Source organism: Coturnix japonica, chromosome Z, assembly GCF_001577835.2.
Source record: "Coturnix japonica isolate 7356 chromosome Z, Coturnix japonica 2.1, whole genome shotgun sequence".
Classification (NCBI taxonomy): Eukaryota; Metazoa; Chordata; class Aves; order Galliformes; family Phasianidae; genus Coturnix; species Coturnix japonica.
Genome location: NC_029547.1, coordinates 63,230,881 through 63,252,094, shown reverse-complemented (window position 1 = coordinate 63,252,094; position 21,214 = coordinate 63,230,881). Strand labels below are relative to the sequence as shown.

General features: G+C 36.7%; 1 protein-coding gene across 2 annotated transcripts in view; it reads left to right on the top strand.

The window, feature by feature from the left end:
• The window catches only part of HSD17B4 (hydroxysteroid 17-beta dehydrogenase 4), a 51,731-nt gene that overhangs the window by 17,198 nt on the left and 13,319 nt on the right, over positions 1–21,214 (top strand). For both annotated transcript variants that reach the window (XM_015849994.2, XM_015849993.2), the window contains exons 12-20: positions 1,519–1,625; positions 2,579–2,812; positions 3,206–3,257; positions 3,690–3,761; positions 5,234–5,337; positions 8,175–8,240; positions 17,041–17,110; positions 19,533–19,639; positions 19,961–20,047. In XM_015849994.2, coding sequence (XP_015705480.2) covers positions 1,519–1,625; positions 2,579–2,812; positions 3,206–3,257; positions 3,690–3,761; positions 5,234–5,337; positions 8,175–8,240; positions 17,041–17,110; positions 19,533–19,639; positions 19,961–20,047 — 899 coding nt within the window. The remainder of the gene's footprint in view (positions 1–1,518; positions 1,626–2,578; positions 2,813–3,205; positions 3,258–3,689; positions 3,762–5,233; positions 5,338–8,174; positions 8,241–17,040; positions 17,111–19,532; positions 19,640–19,960; positions 20,048–21,214) is intronic.

Here is a 21,214-nt window from a genome sequence, read left to right as displayed (position 1 = left end):
CATCAATAAAGGTACTAAACACAGCTGGCTCCAATACTGACTCCTGATGCAGATCACTTGTGTCTGGTTGCCATCTGGATTTACCTCCATTCACCACCACTCTCTGGGCCCGGACCTCCAGTCAGTTTTTTTTTACCCAGCAAAGGCTATGCTTGTCCAAGCCATGGACTTCTCCCAGAACATACACAGGGAGACGGGGTCAAAGGCAGACCCTACAGACTAGGTAAAGTATATCCACACCTTTCTCTCATCCACCAGCCAGATTACTTGATCATAGAAGGAAACTGGTTTGATGGCAAGGCCTGATCCCCTGGTTGTCCCACACATGCTGTGTGATTGCATTCAGAATGATATGCTTCATATTGTAGTAATCGCAGGAAAAATATCATTTAGCCATACTAAGTTATGATGAACAAAGAGAGGCAAGCTTTTTGATGCTTTGCCTTTACCAGAGCCGAATTCCATGCATCATCTTTTTTGTAACCTTGCCATTAGTTTAAAGGGTTTTTTTTGGTTTTTTTTTGTGGTTTTGTTTTGTTCTTGTTTGTTTGTATGATCATTTAGGAAAGAAATTAGCCGTCAGGAGATGTGATCTCTTACCTTTATGGCAAATACAAACAGTACTAACTTTCAGATGCTTACTTTTGAGACAGCTGAAAAATAATTCCTAATATCTTTTGAGTACTGTTGTTCAGTATTTATTGTTGGTGGTATTTCAGACACCAAGTCTTGTAGCTGATTACACAGAGCAGACCTGATGGAGCAGGTTGTCTTGTTCTTATCTGAAATAGAGGGTTTTTTTTGTTTGTTTGTTTTTTGCAGAGGCTCATATTGCGCTGTATTTTGGGTTTGCAGTGAAAACAGTGATGATGACACACCAATATTTTAGTTTTTAGTTCTGTCTTGGCACAGAGACTTCTCAAGTGAGGGGCTGCAGGTGCATGAAAAGCAGGGAGGGACAGAACCAGGACTGCTGACCTGAACTGGCTACAGGGATGTCATAAATTGAAGGTGGAGAAAGGGAGCAATGTAGGTGGGAAGAGCAGGGGTGATGTCTGAAGTGATAGTATTTGCCACTCAGTATTAGATAGTATTTTTGTTCACTCAGTGAACTCTGATTTTCTCAAAATGGTTGAATATCTGCTTGCTGATGAGAGGTAGTGAATAAATTTCTTGTTTCACTTTGCTTGCATAAGCAGCCTTTGCTCTACATTGTAACCTGTCCTTATCTCACCACCAGCTCTCCTTTCCTTCTGAGAAAGGGAGTGAACAAAGTAGCTACATGTTGCTCATTTGCTGTTTGAGACTAAAACCACTACATGTGTGTAGACACCATTTGCCATCAGTCATTGTGTAAATGTCTGTAGAAAACAGCACTGCGGTCAATTTGCAGGTGTATACTTGTGTTTAAAAATGAATTGAGAAGCTATATCTTATTTGCTGGTGTGTTGTGTGTGTAATCAGAATATCGCATTTATGTCTGATTTAAAATGTGTGTTGTTTTTTTTAATTCTCTAGAATCTATAAGTGTGCTGAATGATGCGTTAAGTCAGATAGAGTCACAAGGAAGTATATCTATGAATTCCACAAATTCGAGATCAATGGTCTCTTCAGCAGTTGACACGGTGAGTAGCTCTGTACTTAAACCACAGCTTAAACCTAGCTGTGAAAACCTCAGGCATAAACACTTGTTTTGCTAGTCATTAGTTTCTATTCTAGCTTACTGTCCACAGAACAAAAGATGTGAAGGAGCAGAGTAAGAAACTGTAGTGAACTCCACTCTTTATTTTTCTTATCACTGATAGGAAAACTTGAGGCTAAATTGACTGAATAATGTACAATGCAAGTACTTGTAAATTTTGTTTGACAGTTAGATTCAAATAAGAACCACCAAATATTCCAAGATGGAAGAGACCTGCAAGGGTCATTGAGTAGAACTGCTGTCCCATATGGGACCACCCATCATTAAAACACTATGTCTGTGAGTATTATCTTCACACTTAACCTCTGGCAGTGTGGGGCAGTGACCACTGACTGCTCTGGGAAGCCTTTTCCATGCTCACCACCCTCTGGTGAAGGAGCTTTTCCTAACACCCAACTGGACAGTCCTGTGGTGCGACTCTGTGGTGTTCTCTCATATCCCTGCACTGTCACCAGGGAGCAGAGATTGGTGCCTGCTACTCTGCTCCCTGTGAGGAAGCTGGAGGGAGAGGACATAAACTAAGCAGTACATTTTTACTTCTCCTTTTTAAAATACAGCTAATTTTTCCTCTTTTCAATTTTATTAATACTACTTCATTGACAGTTTGTCTTTAAAAAAAGCTCTTGGACATTGCTGGGCACAGAGCCATTTGAAATTACAATGTAAACTGCTTGCAGTAAGGCAGTTATGGTAGGGCTGCTTGTAGTGGAACAAAAATACTAATGTGATACAGTATCTCCACCTTTACGTGGAACTATACTTTTATAAAAAAACTCTCAAATGTGGATTTTTTCTTGAAAAGAGAATTATAGAAAGAGTGCAAGTGCATTACTAAGTGTTAGGAAGTTTTATTTTACACTGATTTCTGATTTTCAGACAAGCCTTATTGGCCGGAAGTTGACTACTCATGTGTATAAATACACTCACTTGGAGCCTATTCTGTATGCTCTTGGTGTGGGAATGTCAACTAAGGATCCAGATCACATGAAATTTCTATTTGAAGGAAGTGAGGATTTCTGCTGTTTGCCTACCTTTGGAGTCATTCCAGCTCAGACTTCAATGTTTGATGGTATTCCTTCTATTCCAGGACTAGATATGGATCTTGCAAAGGTATGGAAGAGCTAAGTATCTAATTTTGTTTGTGCTTTTTGTAACTATAAATTGAATTTAATGAGCACATTTGTAATACTAGCAAGTCTGTTTTAGAAGAGGAAAATTCAGTGGTTTGTATTTGCTCTTCATAAGAAATAACTAATTTACTTCACTTACGTGAACTGAATCTTCCTGAAATGGTATGGAGAAAAAAAAAAAAAAAAAAAAGCTTAAATATCATTTTGAAAATACTTGCTGTTGGACATGAATCTTGAGTTAAAACAACAAAAAACACCACATAATTCATCACATTCTAAAATATTGATTTCCTTGCCATTAAGGATTTGGGGGAATGAGGAGCAACAGAGTATGGAGCATATTTTTATTGTAACATTGCCTCTCTCTTCATAGATGCTTCATGGTGAGCAGTACCTGGAACTGTATAAACCATTACCAACCTCAGGTCAGTCCTTTTGTGTTGCTGATTTGCTTGTGATCATGTCAACTTTTCTTATAGTCGTGTTAAAATTAGGAAGAGGGAAGCTGTGTTTCAATTTTTTAATTTATTTTTTTGTTTTTAATATATCTATACTTATTACAAGAACTGGGGGAGAAGAAAGGCAAACTATTGTACTGTTGAAGGAAATAAGAAACTTAATGTTTTGGAGCTCTGATATTATGTTCCCGATGTATACACAGGAAAGTCATGCCTAATGTTTGAAATAGTAAAATCTGTTTGAAAATGCAGCGCATGCTGATCTATTACTCATATGGAATCATATGATTCTCTTCAAATTTCTATGACTGTAATTAGATATTAACTAGTGATCTGTACGCATTCTTGAAGCAAAACCTTATGATTCTAAAATATGTGTACGTTCTTATTCTCTTACAGGAGAACTAACATCTGTTTCAACTATTGCTGATCTACTTGACAAAGGTTCTGGAGCAGTCTTGCTTATAGATGGTGAGAAGGTTCATAATTTTCTAGGGAGGTGTACTAAAATTTCACAGGCTCAGTGTTTAATTAGCTGTAACAGTAACTGCCAGACTTTCCACAATAAAATCTTACTTTAACCTTCTTATATGTTAATGAGAGCTGAGAAATGAGCTAATTACTGATAGCTATGTAGATAATGTCACTGTTAGGCAGTCAAGGTATTGAATTTAAGAACACTGTGTTTTGGAAGAAGATTTCAGAGGTTTGCTTTCTGTCTGTGCAAGGGAAATAATGCATTGTGCAAACTGAAAAAAGTTATTTAATAAGAGAAGTTAGTCCTGTCTGAAGGCAGCCGTTTTAGATTCTGCTGCTTTTCAACAACAGAACACGTGTCTCCAAAACTTTCCTTCCTCTTGTATCCCTTGACCCAGATCCCTTGGGTCAAGGGATCTGAACATTGCTGGGAGTTGCTAAGTGGATATTTCCTGAATTTTGAAATCTTTAGGCGTGATATACCATGATCCCTTGGGGAATTAGACTACAGGAATAGATTAGTAGTCCGTGAATCTCTAATCACTCTTAAGTTTTTATTTTCCTGGTCTACTGATAAAATTTTATAAAGGTGTTTCTGTCCTTCTGGTCCTTCTTGTTGTGTTTTGCTTCCTTATTAGACTAACTTGGAATCATAGAATGGCTTAGGGTAGAAGGGACCTTAAAGCCTGTCCAGTTCCAACACCCTACTTGCCATTCACCAGATCAAACAGCCCAGGGCCCCATCCACCCTGGCCTTGACTTCTTTTGGATTATTTATGATGGTTATTTTGTAATGGTTATTTCTTTATAAACGTGCATTTAAATTCCTTCTAGAAATGAAATTGGGCATTACTGTCAATATGGTAAATTTCAGTCTGAAGTGTGAGGAAGCAGAGCATGCATGAACTGGAAATAGGAACCTGAGTTTTAATGATTCAGTGGGAGATGTTTAGGTTCAGGAATGAGTGACCTTAAAGTAAAACTTGCATGCAAACTCTTTTAATGCACCATTTAATGTAGATTGGTATTACATTATTGTGTGAGTTGCTAGCATACTTTTCACGCTAGGGATTCTTAATAGCTTTTAATAACTCATATTTTATACCTTAAGACTATCCTATTAAGTAAATTGCTAATGCAGTGTGAGATGCTGAAATAAATACTAATTGCAGTGAGGCGTTTTTAACACCTTAAATGTCATCAGCATTTTGATAGTTCATTTTTAAATTTTAGTGCTTCCATATAGATAAAATTCAAGATAATATCAAAACAGCTGATCAGTTTTCACTAGCCAAGAAGTGATTCACAATAATGCAATATGAGAGTGTAACCACTGTATTTTATTTCCTTAACTTGTTTAACAGAGCTATGGCATATGTAAAGCTAAACTATTCTCTTGTACCAACACGTTAGTTATATGAAAAAAATGTACATTATACAGCCATTCTCTTTTCTTGTTTTTTCAGTGAATACCTATTGTGGAAAGGAACTAGTGTGCTACAACCAGTTCACTGTGTTTTTTGTTGGAGCTGGAGGATTTGGTGGAAAACGAACATCAGAAAAGGCCAAGGTAAGTTAAAGCAGATTCATATTAAGAAAAAAAAATTAATAATTCTGTCATTCTCAAGAAAATACTTGCTATTTCAACTAGGAAGGGATAGTACAGAATAGAATAGCTCAATTGGAAGATACCTTAGAGATCACATCCCGCTGCTTGAGCTCTGCAGGCCTAACTAAGTTGAAGTGTATTATTCAACACATTATTCAAATACCTCTTGAACACTGGCAGGCATGAGGCACCAGCTGCCCCTCTGGGAAGCCTGTCCTAGTGTTAAACCACCCTCACAGTGAAACGAAGGCAGTAAGAACCTGTGAAAAAGGTACTGTTCAGAACCTGGACAGTCAATGCATATGTTCTTACAATTAGAGAGCAAAGTGAACCTCAGCATGGTACTGGTTAGATATTCCTACAATAAAATATTTGAAATTACAAATACAAAATGTATTAAGTGAGTACAGGACGGCAATTCTCTTTTTTTTAAATTTAAAATGTAAATTTTTTAGAATCAGAAGTAAGTTGCATTGCTGTAGTAGTAAGTAAATGAAAAAGCAAAAATAGAAGTTTTGGGAACTGGTATTTCCATATTCTGTGCTGCTCTAAATTTGTGAGGGGCTGTTTGCTTCTCTGTGTCTAACTAATTCTATGGTATGTTAATAGCAAGTATTACACGAACATTTTGTTGTGTAATTAATAAGGATACCATTTCATGTTGACAGTATTTATAATAACTTGCAGTCACTTATGGGCTTGGCATTAGAAAATAATGTCTTTCAATGAAACTGAAATTAATATGAAATTTATAACATGGACAGGAGGCTCCTCAAATGGATTCATATTAGGTCTTTTAGAAGAGGATCTATTGAAGTTGGCAGTCTAGCAGGCTGTAACCTGAAGTATCTAGATTTGATCCAACTATCCATTCTATCCAACTGCCCTTCTGCTGCCATCTGGCACACAGGAATAACAGCACAGAATATTGATTCAACCTCTACTGCAGTACCATCAACATCCACCTCTAATGTTGAGGGCTGACATAATAAAATAGGAGACATTACAATCAGAGCAGCCCTCATATTTAATTACTGTCAATGACACTCAGTAAACAGACTGAGAAAAAAATGTATGTTTCGTCACAAAAGTTAGCCTCGATAGTCTTCTCAATTTACTTTTGATCTCAGCAACTTTTTAAAACCTCTGAGATCTGAACAAGAGCAGTAAAGTGTCTTTTATTTGTAAAAGTAGAATTTCGGAGTTTTACCTCTCACGCATAACTTAAGATCATAATTTTTTGGCTGTTCTTGTTTTAGCATGAGCAGCGATGTCAGTGACAAGAAGGAAGTTGAGACTTTGCCTGGAGGCCTGCTGCTGAGCTGTAGGGATTATGCCATCTAGATACATAACAATCTTTTTTCTGTGTGTGATTTTAACCCTGTACCAATTTTGCTGTACTGACCCCACTTCAATTTCTGTCTCAAGTTTATAACATCGATTTGGAATCCATAGTGCCATGTTTCATCAGTTTACCACTGCAGTGTATTATTTTCCTCCACTTCAGAAATTCTTTTTATTTTATTTGGGAGGGGCAAGGTAGTTGAGGGGGCTGTTTACATTTGAAAATAACTGATCTCTAGTGGCAATATTATGTTTATATATACAGAGGGTGCTTATGTTTCGTTTAGTATATATTTTTTTCATATGTTAAGTTTGTGCTAGTAGTTGATCACATTTTAATGCTTCAATACATGGCTTTGGAAAAAAGCTTGCTAAAATGCTGAGTATTGGGTCTCAACTTGCAGTATCTTCAAGAAAACTCTAGGTGTAGCTCTTCATAAATCTGTGTCCATATGAGAGAGTTTTGGAAAACCTAAGAGCACAGAAACATTTTTATTTCTCACTTCTGCTGTTGTGGTCCTCCTGCATTCTGGGGGAGAGTTAGCAAGTGATGAATGTCACATGAACACACAGTGTGCATGTCCAAATGCATGCAGTAACTGCTCGGATTTCTGATGTATAACTTCTCTTTCCTTTATTGCTATGTGGAAGGGTAGTGCCAGCTCTGACAGCATGTTGTTACTGTGAATTAGAGCCTTGAGGCGCTACAGTAATAAGTCAGTTCAACATGGGCTATTGTAAGCTCAGCATTTTCACTGATTCACACCTTTTTTGTACATTTGTAGTACAGTAGCAAATGTTCTTTGTTTGTTTGTTTGTTTGTTTTTCTTTTTTTAATTTTTGGGTTTTTTTGTTTGTTTGGTTTTTTTGGTTTTTTTTGTTTTTTTTTTTTAAATATTTTTTACATAAACCTGTATCAGTCATAGAGAATTTTTGTAACTCTATACCAGTATGCAGTATTCTATTGCTTAGAATGCTGTGTGGTTTCATGTCCAGCATGTATTTGTAAAGACAGAAGGAAATAGCTACTGAAAGACTGAAAGCAACGTAGTTTGTAAGCGAGGGAGTCAATTTTTTGTATTGGATATAATTTTAAAAGCTTCGCTTTCATATCTACATTGCAAAATACTCCTGTTGCATGAGACAGCTCATTTTTAATGTAATTTTTGTTTGATCTTTTTGAATAGTTTGGAGACAATGTAATACTGATTGTAATAATTGATTGGCTTAGCGTTAATTAGGCAAATCTGGTGCCTTATGTTCACTGTCATTGCAAAGGCTGGTTTTTAAACTTATTTTTCTAATGTTAATATTTTCCTCCTTGTTGTCCTTGAAGAAAGGTTGGGAGAAACCCTAACAGCTTTGTAAATGCTATTTTGTCTCCACATTTTTAACTGTAATTCTGCTAAAAGACTTCTTGTGATGAAATATTGATCTGACAACTTTTGCTTTAGGTAACAGTCAATCCACCCAAGAGACCTCCAGATGCTGTACTTTCTGATGTCACAACAGCTGATCAGGTAGAGTGGTACATGCTTCAAAATGTTTATTTTACTTGGAGAAACTAGTCTTGCACAATACTAATAGCTCCAGTTTTCTGTTATACCTCCGGTATTTGTATATCCTTGTACTCCATGTATAATTTGAAGGTAAACTTTTTGCTACATTAAGAAAGAATAGTGTATTCAGTGTTGTAAAACGTTTTTTTCACAAGATGGTGACACTTTTATTATGCTTTTTATTACAAAATTCTACATAGAGTAAATTAACATAGTGAACCCGTGTTGTAGGGGAAAAAAAAAAAGGATGTTTGTGTTTTAAAAGCTATTCAGTCCTGACAGGAGGCTATACCTTTTGGTCATCAGCTGAGCTGTGGTAACCATGATGCCTGCTCGGCTCTAGTTATGTACACAGTAATTCAACTGAAGTCTCATTCAGCTGATTTATGTTCTTGAAGTCCTAGTTACTCCTGTCACTTAAACAAGACAGACACTAGGTCAGCATTCCTGTTTCTGTCACATATTTACTTGCTGCATCGCAAAAGACACAGTGTCACTCTAAAGGACACAGACATCCAGTTCTGATTAGACTTTATCAAAAGCACGTAAGCACATCAAGAGAAAGGGGAAAATGAGAAAATATTTTACTCTGGAGAGGTGGAGAAATGATGCTGTCTAGCAACTGACACTTTATTAGAGATAAAGTAAGACACAGCAATTTTAATGGCCGAGTTGTTAAGGCATTTTGTTCCAATGCTGAAAACCAGGTTCAGATTCTTCTCTTTGTGATAGTTTCAGGATTAATTCCAGATTCATCAACTTTCAGAAGGCGTTTGTGACCCCTCATTCCTAGTTTAGTTTCTGAGCCTTAATTTCAAGCTAGAATCTGTTTAGAATTGTTGCACTGTGCATTCTATGATGTAGGAATTTTGAAACTTTGCTACTGCAAAATAGGTTGTCAGCAATAAAGGAGGTAGCTCAGAATAGCCAACACACTGTTTTTTTCATTATCTGCTCTGACAGGTAAGTATACAGTGATAATTCATCTCATATTAGATCTTGCAGGGCCAAAGGCACTGGATTTTCAACATTATAGAAGGCTTATCTGTCAAATTATTCAGTAGTACCTATGTTCAAGTCATGATACCAGCGTGTAGGATGGAGAATATGCAGATTGCAGGAACTATATGGGGGAAAAGTACTGGATTTTAAGTGTTGGACAACTTGAGGAAACATTATCAAAATTTTACATTCCTGTGTCTGTGGAATGATATGTAACTGCCTAAAATCCTTCTTCTAAATAGAAACTGGCATGCAAATTACATTAACATTTCTGTTATGGTATAAATGGAATTTATTTCTTCTTTGTGTCTAAATGCCTAAGGTGTTGGCAAAAATTACCATTGCCTTTCAGTCATCAAAACAGTTTAAGAGATTGAGGAGACAGAGTCTGTTTGTTAACATGAGCTGTATTAGTTTCCAAAGATTGTTATGACATTCAGCAGGCTGTTTTTGTGTCACCACATTTAACTTAAGAAAAATAGAGTTTTGTCCCCTTTCACTTCTCACAGTCCCATCATATAGTAAACTTCCAGATACCTGGATCATCAAACATCTTTTAAAAACATTTACAGTGACTCCTTTCTTTCATTGAATTCAATGACTCTGGTTGTTGTAGAAACTACATTTAATTTTAAATTAACTGCTTGCTGTTACCTGTGTGTTGGCATTTCCCTAGCTTCATTGTGCACTGCACGTTACAGCTGTATGTGCGCTCTGTGGATACAAGAAGGCTGCTGAAAACCCTGCGTAAAGTTGGAGTGTGAGAGGAAGGGTACTTTTTAATGTTTATAGACAGGAAAAGTGCTTTGTAGGGAAGAACATACTGGGAACATAGGCACAACAGCTGTTTTTAGCCCTTTGCTGTGTATGTTGCACAATGGAGGGTACAGCCACATACAGTTCCTTGAAATATGATTGTTTCTTTTGTCAGTGGTTACTGACATAAGTACTGATCAGAGCAAACTGATCCCTTTGGTTAGTGGTAGCAAACACTAATTTGATAGTATAGTAAGGTACTATAATAAGTCTTTACCCTGCAAAAAATTTGAGCCTGATCTGCAGAAGTTATTTAAAGATCACCTGGTGCTTTTGAATGTGTGACCTGTAGTACCACATTGTAAGCTCCTGGAAGATGAAAAGTAGTTAAGTATCTGGGCTTCTAAAGCTGTTTAAGGATTAAAAATTTTATCCTGCTGAAGTACATAAAATGTTTTCTCTGTAAAAAACGAGTGACGTTTGTCCCATGTTGCAGAGATACGTTTGTGCTGTGGAATTTTCTAACTTGTTTTCTGTAACCAGAGCCATGCTTTACTGGGCATACTTCCATAAATCTTTTGAGTAAAAATAGAGCTTTTGACAGAAGAACACAAAGTCTATAGAATGCTTAACTATTAGCCATTTAACAAGAAATGATTCATACAGTTTCAACCAATTAGGGAAAGTATAACACAGTTCCAGATCTTCAGTATCACCAAACTACTCTTTTTTTGCCAGCTTCCAAACCAGAGACTTATGCTTCTAACCCAAATAAATTTTGGTAAATGATTCCTCATGCAGTTTAGATGCACTTAAATCTTAGACACTTGCATCTCCAGAGAGTTATCGTCAACTTTCCAAATGCGTTGGTTTCTTTGGAATTCTTTAGTGGTTGGTGACCCGGCACATAGCAGGGGGGTTGAAACTAAATGATCATTGTGGTCCTTTCAACTCAGGCCATGATCCTGTGAATTCATTTTGTGATGACAAACACAAAATAAGCTGTAGTGTATTTGAAGTTCCTGGTGTCCAAGTGATGCAGGCCACTTTTGAGGAAAGAAAAAGGTATAAGGTCTTGAGTTTGGAGCTTTCAGTTTTTCTTTTGTTTGCTTGTTTGGGAAAAAAATCTACAGTATTCTAATATTGTTCAGTGCAATCAGTTTCTTCTGTTATTTAACTGCTAGTTAGAACTGTTATCTAACTTCTGATATCAAAATGAATATTCAGCATATGCAGTATTGCTACAGTAAGTACTCAGTATACCATAAAGTTAGGTTTTCCAAGAAGCAGTTTTGGTTATACTATTCTGTGTTCCTTTGCACTTTGTTGATAAGAAAAATGGAAGCTGTAAGAAGCTTGGAGAACTTACGGATTTTTGTTAATGTCAAGTTAGTTTGGTAAAATGTCTAGTATTTAAGGAATGCTTGTCAATTGAAAAATTACCTTCTCTTGTGTCAGTACCCTGTATTTCACTGGAACATTCTCCCATTTTCAATTTTGAATCTTGAGTATTTGTTGCTACTTAAACTGATGAGAAACAGGCAAGGCAAAGAGGCAGACAAAACTGTTCAGATGGATTCTGAAGTGTCTTCGATCTCCTGTTATTTTGGAACAAACTGTATGTAGAGGCAACTGCGCCCCCAACATGCCTCTGCAAAAAACAGCATCATGTGGCTTGTCACACAAATTATACTCCTGGTACTACTGCTCCATGCAACGTAGCTGTGTCAGGCATGCGACACTTCTGGTATGGGGCTAAAAAAAATTAGCCATCCTTTTGGGTAGATCTGCTTTCAAGACTTTTTGAAATTCCTTGCCTGTGAATTTTGTGTTTCATGATGCAGTTTTTAATCAAATGTTACACTGGAGATCCAGAATTGGTTTGTGCTGCTGACAGTTCTGACTTTTTCTGCTGTCTTTCCGTTTTCTTTCTGTAAGTTGAAGATGTTTATAAATGCACAAGGCACTTTAATTCTACAGAGTGTGTTTAAAGAAGTGATGTACGGTGTGTGGTGCTCTTCAAGACAGTGATACAAAGCAGCATAGAAAAACCAGCTTTAGGAAATGTAATGATTTTGTATTTATTCAGGAATTTTCAGAAAGATTCAGTAAATCCACACTTGAACTAATCTGATTGTATTTAAAGCACACAAACTGCATAAAGCCACCTATGGATCAAATATTGACTAACAGGATGTGAATAAATTGTTCCCGTTAGTCTTTTTCTGAAATGCAGAAGCTTTTCTTCTCAAAGAAATAGAATTGGTACCTGTGGTATTTCGGGTAGTGTTGTCATCACCTGTGAATATGACTTCAGGTGTCTCCCCTCTGTCCTGGTTTCAGCTGAGACAGAGCTGATTTTCTTCATGTTGTCTGATATGATGCTGCAATTTGGCTTTAGGTGAAGAACAGGGTTGATAATGCTCTGATGTTTCGGTTGCTGCTGAGCAGTACTGCACAGAGCCAGGGGTGTTTCTGTTTCTTTGCTTCTCATGCTGTCCTGCCAGTAGGGTGGGCACAAGATGCTGAGAGGGGACAGAATGAGGACAGCTGACCTAAACAGGCTGAGGAGATGTTCCTTACTTTATGACAGGTGATAAAACTGTAAAACTGCAGAGAGTTGGCAAGGGGAGGAAGCAATGCACAAGGACAGGCTAGGCATCACTCAGTAGGTGGTAAGAAATTGCATTATGCATTGTTTGGCAAATGTTTATAAGGCTGTGTGTATACATGTATATTAATTTTTCCATGTGTGTGTATATATATATATATGTATATAAACATATTTACTTATATTTCTTTCAGTATAAGAGTTTTACTTTGGTTTTTTTTTTGGTTGGTACTCACCTACCAAAATACTCACCTGGAAAATAATCATTTATACAACACATTTCATATCTGTTTTCGTTTTAAGCCTAGTATTAGAAAACACAGATGTAGGCAGAATATGTAATTTTCTCATTGTGACAGCGTGCACAGACATTAGTTATTTCCAGCTTTTACCTATTTCTCTGGAGAGATTTTATTCTTATTTTTAACAGCTTAGAATAAAAAAAAAAAGAGAGAGAGAGAGAGAGAAAAGAAAAACAGAGGGATGGGACTGTTCTGAATTAAGGTTGTTTTTTGAATGAATGCAGCACACTCCTTTGAGAGAGATTATGATGAAAACATGTTCATGCAGATGGGGAAAATGTGGTTACAGGACAAATGTTTCTTTATGTCCTGCTCTGTAAAGATTGTGGCACAGCACTGCCTGAAAACATGTAAATTTAAATTAACTTCAGAATATAGTGCCAGAGAGCCTCCTGAGAGCCTCAGGTAATTTTTTGCTATTTGTAGCATAAATAATTTGTTTCATAATGAAAAGAACAAAGTTCTGCAGTAGGTTCACAGATACTGAGAGCATGTCTGACGAAATGTGCTCATCAACTAAGGATGATACATGCAGAACAGAGGAATGTGAAGCCATAGCAAAGTAAATGTTATCTTAATCGGTCTAGAGGTTTCATGATTGTGTAGATAGTGAATGGTTGTATTTGGAGTTTATTACATATTATGGTGCCTGCTGCATTCTTCGAAGCCTGTGCTAGAGAATTGCTGAGCTTATGTTGTCCAAAGAAAACTTAATTGCAAGCTGAAAACAGTCTAGGAAACTTCAATTGTTTTTCTTAGTTAGTTTTGTTATTAAATAGAACTGTATATGAACCAGGTTTCTGCAAAACATATTCAAGCATTGGAAGCCATTATGAACAACTAATAGTTTCTGTTACATTTTATGCACAGACCTACTTTGGCGAGAAAAATGGTTACTGGAAGGAAAAAACACTTTAACTTTTCTGTGTGTTGTTCTTTACTCGTTGCTCCTTCTCAATATCTGTGCTTAGGCTTAAAGAGATAGTTAAAAAGAAATTACAGCAAGTAGAGATCTCAAGAAGTTGAAGTGTAGTTGCTTGTATAGTGAGTTATTTTGATCCCTTTGAGCATCAGCACTGACAATCTACCTGGAAGCATTCATTGTTATCCATGTAAGTTAGAGCTTGTTGAAATGTAGATGAGATTTGTGGCTGTTATTCTTCTTTCTGAGATAGCTTAGCTTTAATAAGTTGGCTGAGATAGTTGCTTTAAAAAGTTGTTCAGTAAAGTTTACACACGTGCACATAAACAAACATACATATAAACAAAAGTACTTGAAAGCGTAAGCTGTCAGGCAGAGCTCTTTCTGACAAGTTAGAAGGCAAAATATATGGAGAGTTGGCTTCATTTTTTGTTAGCTTTACCACTGACCTTTATTGCAGTCCACAGGCAAGACTGAAATGTTGGCACAGACACTTTGAATATCGCCTTTTCTTTTGTGGTCTGGCAGAACTCCTAAATTGTTAGGAAATTAGACTTGACAGTTTGTGTTATTAATTGGAGAACAATCTAACCATATTATGACTGACTTCAATCTAATGCCTCGCATCAATTGGCTCTTGTCATCCTTCAAGAATGCATTGCTCTGTTTTCTTTTGTTCTATCGCTTAAGATTTCAGGAAATGTTGCTGTAGGAGTATAGAAAATAGGGCCAACAAGGCTTTACAACAATTCTGTTCCAGTGTGATGTGTACTTCATATAATTTTATATAATTAAGTAATGCTGAAGAATGCAGTAAATGAAAAAAGTTTGTTGGCAGACCTAAGGTGACTGCGCTGTATTTGAATAGTCTGCTCTGTAACTGTGTTACTTGTTCCAAGCAAGGTGTTTCCTGACAGTGACCAGGGCCACTTCCAGCTGTCAAAGATAGAAAAGCCCAAGTATTTTCTATATTAGTGTGCCAGGTTTTTAGTAAAATACACTGATTGCATTTAATTCTCTGAACCAAATTATTTCCTAGACATTACATTTATTTTGTTAGTGAAGTGATATTTTTCACCATAGTTATTTTGAAAGGCATTTTGTATAAGTATTGTCTCCCAAGCACTGCTTATCATCACCCTAAGTAAATGAGTGGTGTATTTTACAAGTTCAGTAAGAAGCAGCTGCATATAGATTTAACTTGAAATTTGGTCTCTTATGTAAATAGAATTCTCCGCTACTATAACTGTTATTTAGTATCAATTAGTATTAATTGCAATGGCTCCTTTTGTGGAAAACGTTTTTAAAAAAGTCTTTTGACAACATTTTATTTACTTTAATGTAATAATTTTGTGCAATTCACGTTTGGCATCTTTAATTTTGTGCTCCTAAAGAGTGGTGATTTTTACATTTTTTATTCCCTTGAAAGAACTTCATGAAGGATGATAGTCTACTTTGTTTAATTGTGTTGACAGCATTAAAATTGATATCCTGTATGTTTTTTTTTTAATGAAACCAAGGTTCTGCTTCCCACCAAAACTAACTTCAATATTTGTGTGTCACAAAGACCATAGATAGGTCTTAGCAAAGAAGTTAATGGTACCTCAGAGCTGCTATTCACTCTAGTTTTTGACAGTGAAAACAAAATTGAACTGCTTCTCAGCAGAAGAGTGAGGACAAGTGAAGATGCATCAAATCAGAGGAGCAGGATGTGTTCTCTAAACCAATGCTGTTTCTGTGAGCACGAGTGGGGAGTACAGTGCCACACTTAGTTCCCTTTGTTTTCCTTCATTTTCTGTGAGAACTGGGATAAGACAGAATGCTGGTAAGCTCTGTGATGCAGTTAACATGCTGGAGAGAAGGGATGTCATCCAGAGGGACCTTGGCAGAGGGACCTTTAGAGATGGGGCTGTGTGAACCACCAGTGTTGGTGTGGGAGAGAGATTAAATTTAGATTAGACATTAGGAATAAATTCTTAACTCAGAGAGGGGTGAGACGCCAGAAAAAATTTGCCCAGGGAAACTGGATGCTCCATTCCTGGAGCCATTCAAGGCCAGGCTGGATGTTACTTTGGGCAGCCTAACCTAGTGGAAGGTGTTCCTGCCCATTGTAGGGGGTTTGTAACTAGATGTCTTTCAGATCCCTTTCAACACAATTTTATAATTGTAGTGCTGCGTGAAGGGAGGAGATGCTTTCCACAGATAGTGTTAATTAGCCCCTTCCCAATTGTGTCTTCTCACTGTTCATTCCATCTGCCTTCTCTGTGGCAATGAAAACATTTACATTAATCTCCATTTTATCCTGTGCTTCCCTGTTGGCCCCTCAACCAGCACTGTGTATTTCACAGCACACTCCCTGGAGACCCCCTCTGGAATGTCATCTGTGACATCAGATCCATTGACAGTAAATTCCTTCTTTCAGCTTGATTGGATTGGGTTTGTAGGTTGCTAGCTGTAGTGTCACCGCACCGAAAGGTACTTATCATTTCTCAGGGTTTATTCACATTCACAGTACATACAATATATTTGTATTTCTTATCTAGTGAAGGAAAATATTTAACGTGAAGTAAAAGTCATCTAGAAAACCTGGCCTGTCACTTTGGGGGCTTTTGTTTGTTTAATATTGAGATCAGCCCTGCTGGAATTTGCTGAGAGGACATTGTCACAGTTACTCTTGTTACTCTTAAAAAGCAAGGGATGTTTCTGACCTCTGTAAGATGCAACACATATTGAAGGAGCATGGTAGAATTTTTTCTTGTTTACTTTGAAAGTTTTTGTATGTTGTTTTTTTTAAGCAAATGAGTCTGTCATGCAAGAAGACTCTTTAAAATTTCACTTCAAACAAATGAACCTATTGATAAATTCTATGAAATTTATTACTTCCTTGCTGTAAAGTTTTATTTAATCTGGATCTGCTTGTTACCAGCATATGTTTCTACCACAGTTCATTATTTTATCATGTACCAAGGCACCTCACATTTTGTTAGTTTATTCTGGACATTGGCTGCCTGTCTATACAAAAACATAACTTTTATTTGGTTGATTGTAGAGTTTATTATCTAAGAGCTAGTAAACTAAATTTAGAGTAGTTTGATAATCTATGGTTTTAAGTAATTTTGCTGGTTTCTACAAGCCCAGCTAACCTCCCATTTTTCTTTGCTTCTGAAGGCTGCCTTGTATCGACTTAGTGGGGATTGGAATCCTTTGCATCTAGACCCAACTTTTGCTGCACTGGGAGGTGAGTTGAGGGATTTGTATTTGTATGTGGATAAAGGATGATGCAAATGTTCTATTTTCTTCATTTTATCAATAAAGTATCTAAGAGGCTAGGAAAAGCAGTGCTTTTTCATAGTTGTCCTTAAAGTCACCTTTAGATGTCTTCAAAGTTTTGTGTGATGCCTCACTTAGAAGCATTGCTTCATGTAGCTGGGAATGCTTAGAATAATGCTCAGATTCTTATCTACAGTGGGAGCCCATCTTTTGTCCTATTTTCCTGCTGGAGTTTGTGCGTTTCCACCTTCCCATCTGTTCAATCTCTGTTTTTACAAGCAGAAATAATTCAATTAACTATCAAAAGCTTTGGAGGAAATTATGTAAACTGTTTGATAGATCATTCTTTCCATCTAAGTGATTTTGAGATTGTGTTAGCGTTGGTGTAGCATTTTCTGCTTTTGAGTAGTCTTCTCAACTCCAGTAATTGACATAAGGGCAGGATAGAATGGATAGCAGGTTTTCCTTGTAAGGTTGTATACCTAGACCTCTCGGTAATTAGGTAGGCTGGCCATTGATAAAATGCTGCATTAAAGAAGTCCTTCCAGAAGGAGTAAAATTCTTCAACATACTGAGAGCACTGGTACTTACAGTGAAAAACAAAATTTAATCTGTATGTGAATCTGTCTGAATACTTACAAACAGTGCTGGATTTTACAACTGTGTCAGTTTCCTACTCAAATATCTATACTATATTGATGTTTAAAAGAAAAAGAAAATTACTGAGGAGATCTTTCAGTTCTATTCTAGTTATAATGAAACTTTTTTCTTAAGATGCATTTAAACTCCTGTCTTTTAAATTGACTACCTCTTATCTGTGCGCACTAGAAGGAAGCATAAAGCTTAATGCATTGAGGTGTTTCCAAGATTACTGTTAAGCCTTCTTGCAGATAGATAATGTTTCAGAGAAGATATTGGAAGAAAACATGTTGATATCTTTGTGGTTTTATTCTTATAGCATGTAAATACTTCTAAGATATTAAAATGTGAAAACAGCCTTTATGTTCCTTTCATCTTAGTCTAGGTAGAAAGTCTACTTAGTCACCTTAGGGGTTTTTCTTTGAGTGTGTATTTTTTTTACTTCTGTCATGTCTCTTACTAACCTAACCAGTCTTAATCTCTATTTGTCATTCTGACTCCTGGTAGACTTATTCTTCCTTTAGGCTCTGTCTTAGACTTCCTGTCTCTCACTGCATCAAGTGCTAGTGGCCTTTTTGTCTCAGTCTTGAAAGTGGTGTCTTTTATCCCTTCTGATTCTCCCCAGGCCAGTCTTTCTCCCGTCCCCAACCCTTACCCGACAGCCTCCCCACCCCCCCCCCCCCCCCCCCCCCCCCCCCTCCCATCTCCATTTATACGCACACACACACATTATTATTTATTATCTCTTTTTTTCTTTGTTTTTCTCCTAGTTGTTGTCCCTTGAGACAACTTTTCATGATGTGTAGATGCTGTGAGGAGTTGTTCATAGAGCTCAGGAAAAACAGATTCTGACAGTTGAGAGTGGCAGATGAGTTCCAGGCAAAGCATCTATTTTCAGAGCCAAGGCTGGACAGACCTGACTCAGATCCAGATCCATGTGCTGTTACAAGCATGATCAATTATTGTTCATATGCCCAGTGAGGTCAGAGCAACCTACTAAGGGATCAGACTGTACTCAGTGCAAGCTGTATTTTTAAAACTCAATCATTGTGCTTTAGCACATGTCAGACTGATTTTTAAAGGCTTATTTTGTCAGACTTGGTAGGACTGGAAAAAGATTAATTACTAAATAAAGTTTATCCTCTTCCATGGCCCAGCTTTTGCTGTAAAGGTCAGTGCTTCAAGGAAGCCTGAGCAAAATGTGAATGTGAACAAAACATTGTAACTTTTGATTTGTTCATTTTGTTCTGAATGCCTGAATCCTTTTGAGTGTTGTTTTTTTTTCCATTCTTAACAAGCTAAAGCTGTTACTGAATTGTGTTCTAAATATGAAGATGTTTGGCAACTATTAAAAGGAATTCAAAATATGAAGCATTTTGTGTGTGTGTGTCACCACCTTTCAGTTATTACTGTACCCCTTACTGTTAATGTGCAGACGTCCTTGTAATGATGTTTCAGGTGTGCCTTTTGCACATAATAACACAAATAATCTTATTTTCATTTTATCACCAGTTCAGACAGCAGCTCATTCTGTTTATGAGTTTTACATGGCATATTCAGTGTTGAAGTTTCAGTTCTCAGTGAACACATTCCTTTGCCTTGAGGTACTAATATCAGTAGGTACAGATGTTTTTTCAGTAAGATAATAATTATTACTGGAATAAAATACTCCAGCTAAAACAGAAATACTTTTAGTAAAGACATGCATACTCCTAATATTACAATCACTAAAACGTTAATTTTTGAAATAGGATTTCAGAAGCCGATACTTCACGGACTGTGCACCTTTGGGTTTGCTGCTAGAAACGTCTTAAAGGAGTTTGCAAACAATGATGTAACCAGATTCAAGGCAATCAAGGTCTGTAAGTTTCTTCTTAGACATGAATTTTCTTAACATTCTGATTTCAGTGCCAAGAGAATTCTTTAGGGTGCAAATAGGATTTTCATCGTCATGACTGCAGCAATTGCTCTTACTGTTGTATGCATTTTTATGCCTCTGTCTACTATGTTTCCTTAAATATTTATATGCTTTGCATAGCCTTTTGACTTTTTTTTTTCTTTTTTCTTTTTTCTTTTTTTCAGTTTAGTAGAACCTATTTTTCTTTTAACCTCTAAGGGACAGATTTGACAAAAATTTACTTCATTTTCTCTGATCTTTTATTTGTTTATTTATTTTCAGGTTCGCTTTGCAAAACCAGTCTTCCCAGGGCAGACTTTACAAACAGAAATGTGGAAGGAAGGAAATAGAATTCATTTTCAGACCAAGGTGAGAATGCAACCACTGTTGCTGACTTGAATGAAAAAGTGTGGCTTGTGTAAAAGTTTGTTGTTATGACAGTAAGTGGTTGATGTAGCTCACTGAATGCACCATTGAAGAAGATTCAGGGAAGAAATGAAGTGAAAGGAATTAAATATTCTGTCTTAGTGTTTCACAAACATTACAGTAAGATAACAAAAACATTGTTAGAAGAACTTATATGCTCCCTGTTTTAACTAGTACTAGGACTTATTTCATTGTTTTCTGCTTTGTCCACTATGGAAAAAGCAAAAAACACGCTCATTCTTAAGTCAGTATCCTTTGCATTTTGCAGAAAATCTTAACCATGTTCATGTGTCTTTTTCTTGAACGTTTGTTTAGCTTGCTGAAATGAACTCCTGGCAGTCAGCAAATGAAGGTGAACTTCCAAAAAGTGCAATTAAATTGAGTTAAACTTTATCTGCATCTGTGCAGAAGAGCTTACTTGGCAATTGAAGTTTCATAGCAGTCAGACATAATAACTGCAATGAAACAGATCTTACTCTTCTATAAATTGACTTTTTGTATTACTCAGATTTCTTTGGATTTGGTGTTAGCATTTTATGTGAGTACCCTGTAGTGGTGGAAAATTTCAGTGTCAGCAAAAATACTGTGTGTGGAGGTGAAAAGTAAATTCTCATTGTTTCTGTTGTAGAGTCCTGTGCCACTGGTATTTCTGTTAAATCATGAATTGCTGCTGTTATTTGTCAGCATGCATTAGCTTGCACAGATATAGTGTACATTGTTTTGTGTGGCCAAAGTTTTGCTACCCATGTCTCTATAAATCTGCAGCCAAACTGTTAATCAGTGTGTACAGCAGCAGTGATAGAAGCAGGTAAGGATTGGGCAGGAAAAAATCAAAGGAAGAGGATCATTATAAGGACACGGGATAGATAATGTGTCCTGCAGAACACAGATTTGCAGAATACATGTTGACTAGTGAAGGTAAATTTTGTTTGCAGACCTGGTAAGTGTTGGTAGCTGTGTAATCTCTTGATATGGACAGTGTTAAGGATGCTAGAAACAAACTATGTCAGGCTGCTAGTAGTCAATCAACAAGACAGTTTAATGCCTCAAATGAGCTCTGGAGCTACTTCACAGCTACAGTACTACAGACATGGAGATGTGTACCAATCT